This window comes from Rhinopithecus bieti, unplaced genomic scaffold (assembly GCF_001698545.2).
Source record: "Rhinopithecus bieti isolate Rb0 unplaced genomic scaffold, ASM169854v2 scaffold_1530, whole genome shotgun sequence".
NCBI classification, from domain to species: Eukaryota; Metazoa; Chordata; class Mammalia; order Primates; family Cercopithecidae; genus Rhinopithecus; species Rhinopithecus bieti.
The window spans coordinates 2,158,783-2,165,258 of NW_016803808.1; the positions used below are offsets into that span (position 1 = coordinate 2,158,783).

General features: G+C 50.0%; 1 protein-coding gene across 5 annotated transcripts in view; it reads left to right on the forward strand.

The window, feature by feature from the left end:
* Positions 1–6,476, forward strand: part of KLF11 (KLF transcription factor 11) — a 13,903-nt gene that overhangs the window by 2,632 nt on the left and 4,795 nt on the right. The window contains exons 1-3 of one of the 5 annotated variants that reach the window (XM_017853754.1): positions 7–18; positions 1,880–2,149; positions 3,244–4,189. In XM_017853754.1, the coding sequence (XP_017709243.1) occupies positions 1,889–2,149; positions 3,244–4,189 (1,207 nt within the window). In that variant the 5' untranslated portion in view covers positions 7–18; positions 1,880–1,888. Of the gene's footprint in view, positions 1–6; positions 227–276; positions 310–1,879; positions 2,150–3,243; positions 4,190–6,476 lie in introns of those variants that run through there. The other 4 variants (XM_017853718.1, XM_017853736.1, XM_017853746.1 and 1 more) reach the window with 4 other exon arrangements.

Consider the following 6,476-nt stretch of genomic DNA (forward strand, 5'->3'; position numbering starts at 1 on the left):
CCCTGGGGGCGGGGCAAGGTCCGGGGGCCCGGGCAACGACGGGAGGCGGAAGCGCGGCACGGCCCTGGGGGCGGGGCAACGCCTGGAGGCGGGAACGTGGCACGCGAGCGTTGGGGGCCCTAAGCGTCGCGACCCCGGAATTTCGGGGAGGTATCCGTGGACGTGGGCCGAGTGTGGGCCTCGTGGTGTGCGGGCACTGTGGGCCGGGTCCCTTCCCGTCCGTGTGGTGAGCGGGCCTCGGCGCCGGGTTCTGTGACTTCACAGGGGGTTTCGTGGCGCAGCCTGTAGGACTGAGGCCGGGGATTTGAGGTGGCTTCGTCTTGTTTGATCTCGGGGAACCCGGGCAGACGGAAAGTTTTGATGCTTTGGTGCATGGCAAATTGAGAGGAAACGTGTATCTTCGTACATTTAACATTTCTTTTCCTTTTTCATTTTGAGACAGACTCTCGGTCTGTCGCCCAGGCCGGAGTGCAGTGGGTGCGCGATCTCAGCCCCCTGTAACCTCCCTGGGAGGGAGGGATATACTCCCTCTCAGAGTAATATCACCTTCTCACCCCCGGATTAGTTTTCTTTTGGAAGAGATCAGCTCATTCCATCCTCTTCCTCCTCCACCCCTTCCAGATTAAAGAGACGGTCTGTAATCCCAGCACTTTGGGAGGTTGAGGTGGGCGGATCACCTGAGGACGGGAGTTCGAGACCAGCTTGACCAACATGGGGAAACCCCTCTCTATAAAAAACATTAAAATTAGCCGAGCATGGTGGTGGGCGCCTATAATCCTGGTAGTGGGGAGGCTGAGGCAGGAGAGTCGCTTGAACTTGGGAGGCAGAGGTTGTGGTGAGCCAAGATGGTGCCACTGCACTCCAGCCTGGGCAACAGAGCAAGACTCCGTCTCAAAAAAAACAAGGCTGGACGCCTGTAATCCCAGCACTTTGGGAGGTCAGGGTGGGTGGATCGCCTGAAGTCAGGAGTTGGAGACCAGCCTGGCCAACATAGTGAAACCCGTCTCTACTAAAAATACAAAATTTTCTGGGCGTGGTGACGGACGCCTATAATCCCAGCTACTCGGGAGGCTGAGGCAGGAGAATCGCTTGAACCCGGGAGGTCAGGAGTTCAAGACCAGCTTGACCAACATAGCAAAACTCTCTCTCTACTAAAAATACAAAAATTACCCAAGCATGGTGGCGGGCACTGTAGTGAGCCAAGATTGTGCCACTGCACTCTAGTCTGGGTAACTGAGCGAGACTCCATCTCAAAAAAAAAAAACTGCAGAGGTCCTCTCCAGGATCAGAGGTTTGCTTCCTGTTACCACCTGCTAGCCTTGGGACAGTAACAGATGATTTCTGCTCCGAATCTGTGGAGGAAACTGGTGGAATCGCCATGGGCCCTACCTGCTTGGGGCATGGAGGGAAGGCGCCAGAGTCCCTGAGAGCATCTGTAGGGACACTGCTTTGGCGGCTTTGCTGCTTCAAAGAGCCATGGTCAGGGCACCTCAGCTACTGACAGACTGACTAGATGGCCTCAGTGTTGGCTCCTCTTCCCTGGGCAGCTGCTTTCACTGTTTGGCTTGCACCTCAGGAGTTAATTTTATTAATCATTTACCCAAGAAAAATATGAACTTATTAGCGTTTTTTAAGAGTCAAGATATTTGGTGGCAACACTTGCTATCTTAGTTCTGTCTTTGAAATGTTGGCTTAAGAGCCAAATTGTCATGAGCATTCTTTGAACATCTTTTACTACAGCCGGTGTTTGTTGCTCTGGAGTATTGCATGTGCATTACATGCCTAGTGTAGGCCTCTGGTGTGCATATCCACATGCCCATCATGGGTGGCCTTTGTATTTCCCCTGCACTGAGAAGCCATTGTGTTGTGTCGCCTTTAGGTTGACATCATGGACATATGTGAGTCCATCCTGGAGAGGAAGCGGCATGACAGCGAAAGGTCTACGTGCAGCATCTTGGAGCAGACAGACATGGAAGCTGTTGAGGCTCTTGTTTGTATGAGCTCCTGGGGTCAAAGATCCCAGAAGGGTGACCTGTTGCGGATAAGACCTCTCACGCCTGTCTCTGATTCTGGGGATGTCACCACCACTGTGCATATGGATGCAGCCACACCTGAACTACCAAAAGACTTCCATTCTTTATCAACTCTGGTAAGATGAGATGGGAGAGGAGCATTTTTGTGAAATGACTAGAGTAGCTGAACTCAGTGTGTTGAATTCCTTCAGCCGGGCATGGTGGCTCAAGCCTGTAATCCCAGCACTTTGGGAGGGTCAGGCAGGCGGATCACGAGGTCAGGAGTTCGAGATCAGCCGGACCAACATGGCGAAATCTCATCTTGACTAAAAATACAAAACTTATCCCAGTGTGGTGGTGGGCGCCTGTAGTAGTCCCAGCTACTCCAGATGTCTGAGGTAGGAGAATCGCTTGAACCCAGGAGGCAGAGGTTGCAGTAAGCCGAGATCGCAGCACTGCACTCCAGCCTGGGCGACAGAGCGAGACTCCATCTCAAAAAAAAATAAAAGAACAAAAACACTCTTCATTCATTTCTGAAAAATGTGCTCTTTCTATGGATGGATCATACCTTGCTATGTGGTTAATGTCCATGGGATGAAACCTACAGATTAATGTAAGAAAGTGAAAATTACTTCCCCAGGGGAATCTTGGGGTGGAGCTTAGGTTCTCCTGGTGACCCAGCCTAGTATCAGGATATGTGGGTAGTAGCTGGAGAAAGCATGTGCTTTGACATCAGATTGCCTTCGTTGAGTGCAGTAAATCACTATTGTTTTTGGTTTTTTAATTTGCTGCATCTGTGAAAGTACTTGGAAAAATTGCATCTCAGCTTGGAGAAGTTGAGAATGGTAGGTTGCTAACAGAAGTGGAGATTGTGATTGTCCTGGGCTGGAAGCTTTCTCTGAAAGAAGAGTGTAGAAAGCAGATTTGGAGAGGGATGGGAAGGGCCTGTGGGTTGTCAGGAGGGTTGCAGAAGTGGTCGGCCTGGCGGCCAGGACCTCCTCTCAGAGTTCCCTGCATTGGGCTCTTGTATAGGTTTGGGAGAGGTAAACACTGTGGGAATAAGCTGAGAAAGCAAAGTGCCCCATGCAGCCTTGAAACCCACTGGGATGTTGAAAACAAGGTTAGCGGAGTGTCTAGATGATCAGTGTAAAGGTATTGGGAGCATTGTGATGAATTAAGTCCCTTTTAAAATTTAAAGCAACCTTTTCACATGGTACTTTTGTTTTTTAAGTGCATAACTCCTCCTCAGAGCCCTGATCTCATGGAGCCATCGACAAGGACACCTGTTCCTCCCCAAGTAACAGATTCCAAAGCATGCACAGCCACAGACGTCCTCCAGTCCTCTGCCATAGCGGCCACAGCGCTGAGCGGGGGCGTGGAGAGGGGCTTGCTGGGTTTGGAGCCAGTGCCCAGCTCTCCCTGCAGGGCCATGGGGACCAGCGTGATCCGACACACTGGGGAGAGCCCTGCTGCCTGCTTTCCCACCACCCAGACTCCAGATTGCCGGCTTTCTGACAGCAGAGGAGGAGAAGAGCAGTTTCTGGGACACTTTGAAACTTTGCAGGACACACACCTCACAGACACTTTACTCAACACTAACTTGGTGTCCTGTCAGCCGTGCTTGCACAAGTCTGGTGGCCTGCTCCTCACTGACAAAGGCCAGCAGGCAGGGTGGCCTGTTGCAGTTCAGACTTGCTCACCAAAGAATTATGAAAATGACCTGCCCAGGAAAACCACTCCTCTGATTTCTGTCTCTGTCCCTGCTCCTCCTGTCCTTTGCCAGATGATCCCCGTGACTGGACAAAGTGGCATGTTACCAGCTTTTTTGAAGCCCCCTCCCCAGTTGTCTGTGGGGACTGTGAGACCCATCCTAGCTCAGGCTGCTCCAGCGCTTCAACCTGTGTTCGTGGGACCTCCGGTGCCTCAGGGAGCTGTGATGTTGGTCCTGCCCCAGGGAGCCCTCCCTCCGCCTGCCCCCTGTGCAGCCAGTGTCATGGCTGCCGGGAATACCAAGTTGTTGCCTCTTGCCCCTGCTCCAGTGTTCATCGCCTCTAGCCAAAACTGTGTCCCTCAGGTAGACTTTTCCCGAAGGAGGAACTATGTTTGCAGCTTTCCAGGTTGCCGGAAGACCTACTTCAAAAGTTCCCACCTTAAGGCCCATCTTCGCACTCACACAGGTAAGCACCAGGGCAGGTAGGGCATCGGGCACACCAGGAAGCACACTTTGAGCCGCCTTTGGGTGGGAGGGGATCATGAGAACCCCTGGTGAAGGTGGAAGTGTGGCTTTTTCTTTGGTTCTGAAAAGCCTGTACAACCTCGTAAGGGTGGAGTTGTTAGCACAGCCATCAGGAGTTTGCATACAGAGCGCTCGCTCTGGAAGATAAAATGTAGTATAATTTGTTATTGTGTCTTGGTAGCTTTTAGACTGACTCACAGTGCCCCCTTCTGTCCATATTGCAGATGTTTCATGTTTTTTGTTTTTTTTTTAAGAGAACGTGCATTCACATTCAGTAAATATATCTTACCAGTGTGACTCATGTTTATCGTGGGAAAAGGTCTGGCCAAACTATAGAAAAGTTCAAATTCTAAAATATTTTTTAAAAGAGTATAGTTTTCTTACCTGTGAGAGTAGTTTTTAATTTAAAGTAAGTCGCGCAAGAAACTATGCTGACCTTATGATCTCTCTGTTGTCTAACCAGCTCTGTTCAATAGAATTTTCTGCGATGGTGGAAATGTTTGCCGTCTGTCCATTAGGGTAGGCACTGGCTGCTCACACTTGAAGTGTGGCTAGTGTGTCTGAGGAACTGAATTTTACGTTTTTTAATACTTGAAGTTTAAATAGCTCCATGGGACCTGTGGCTGCCCTGCCGCCCAGCAGTGGTCTGAGTGTTGCTGGATAGAGAATCGCTTCAGTAGGTGAGGGCACCATTTCTCAGGGGTTTTTTGAGTTTGTGTTCTGTTGCTGCGATCGTGGTGGCCTCCACGTGTAGAATAAAGTGCAGTCTGGTGTCAGACATTATAAGAGGAACTCTACTACTCCATTCTACTGAGTGGCTGTTTGCTTTGAGGATAAGGCCAAACTTGGCCCATGAAGTACTCGCCTCTGCCCATGCAGAAGCAGCCTCCCCAACGTTCCGTGTCTGATTCCATATTTCCACCCTTCCCCCTTGGCCCTCTGCCCATCTCTGCTTACTGAAACCCTCGAGGGCCTTCCTAGGGTTAGTTACTGGATTGTTTCTCTATCTTCCTTTCTTCTTTGACCCTGGTGGTTTACTGTAGGTCTTACCGTATTCTCCGTTTGTTTTGTAGTTATATACTTACCTCACCCGGATATATTCCTGGTGCTTGATACAAGGGCCTAACACTAGGCAGTAAATGAGGGTTGGTCATTTGCGCGGCAGATGGACGTGGGGCTGTGTCAGGGAACGGGACCTGCTCGCCGCTCTTGATGGGCTGGTTGACTCGGTGAGCTCTGCATTTCACCGGGACTCTCCAAGGGAACTTCACGTTATACCAGAGCACAGCTTCCAAATTTGGGGAGGTGACTGAATGAGGTTTTACTGTTTATTCCGTTTTCCTTGGTAGAAGTACTGACAGAATGACCTGCAGTGATTGAAACAAGCTACTTCCATGTTTCCTAAAGTACTTCCAATTCAATGACAGGCGTTGCATGGGGACTCACGCCTGTCATCCCAGCACTTTGGGAGGCTAAGGTGGGCGGATCACGAGGTCAGGAGTTGGAGACCAGTCTGACCAACATGGTGAAACCCCGTCTTTACTAAAAATAAAAAAATTAGCTGGGCTGGCTGGCACACGCCTGTAATCCTAGCTGTTCAGGAGGCTGAGGCAGGAGAATCACTTGAACCTGGGAGACGGAAGTTGCAGTGAACGGAGATCGCGCCATTGCACTCCAACCTGGGTGACAGAGCGAGACTCCATCTCAAAAAAAAAAAAAAAATGGCCAGGCATTGTGGCTCATACCTGTATTCCCAGCACTTTGGGAGGCCGAGGTGGGCAGATCACGAGGTCAAGAAATTGAGACCATCCTGGGCAACATGGTGAAACCCTGTCTCTACTAAAAATAAAAAATTAGTTGGGCTTGGTGGCACGTTTCTGTAGTTCCAGCTACTCGGGAGGCTGAGGCAGGAGAATCGCTTGAGCCTGGGACGTTTCTGTAGTCCCAGCTACTCAGGAGGCTGAGGCAGGAGAATCGCTTGAGCCTGGGAGACAGAGGTTGCAGTGAGCCAAGATTATGCCACTGCACTCCAGCCTAGTTGACAGAGTGAGACTCCGTCTCTAAAAATAAAAATAAATAACCATAAGAGTTCTGAAGAATCCCCTTCTTGTGCCATTTTGTAAACTTGGGAGTTTTCGTGATAAGTAGAAACTGGGCAAATTCACCTTGGATAAGATCGCTTTTTTTTTTTTTTTTTTTTTTTTTTTTTTTTTTTTTTTTTTTTTTTT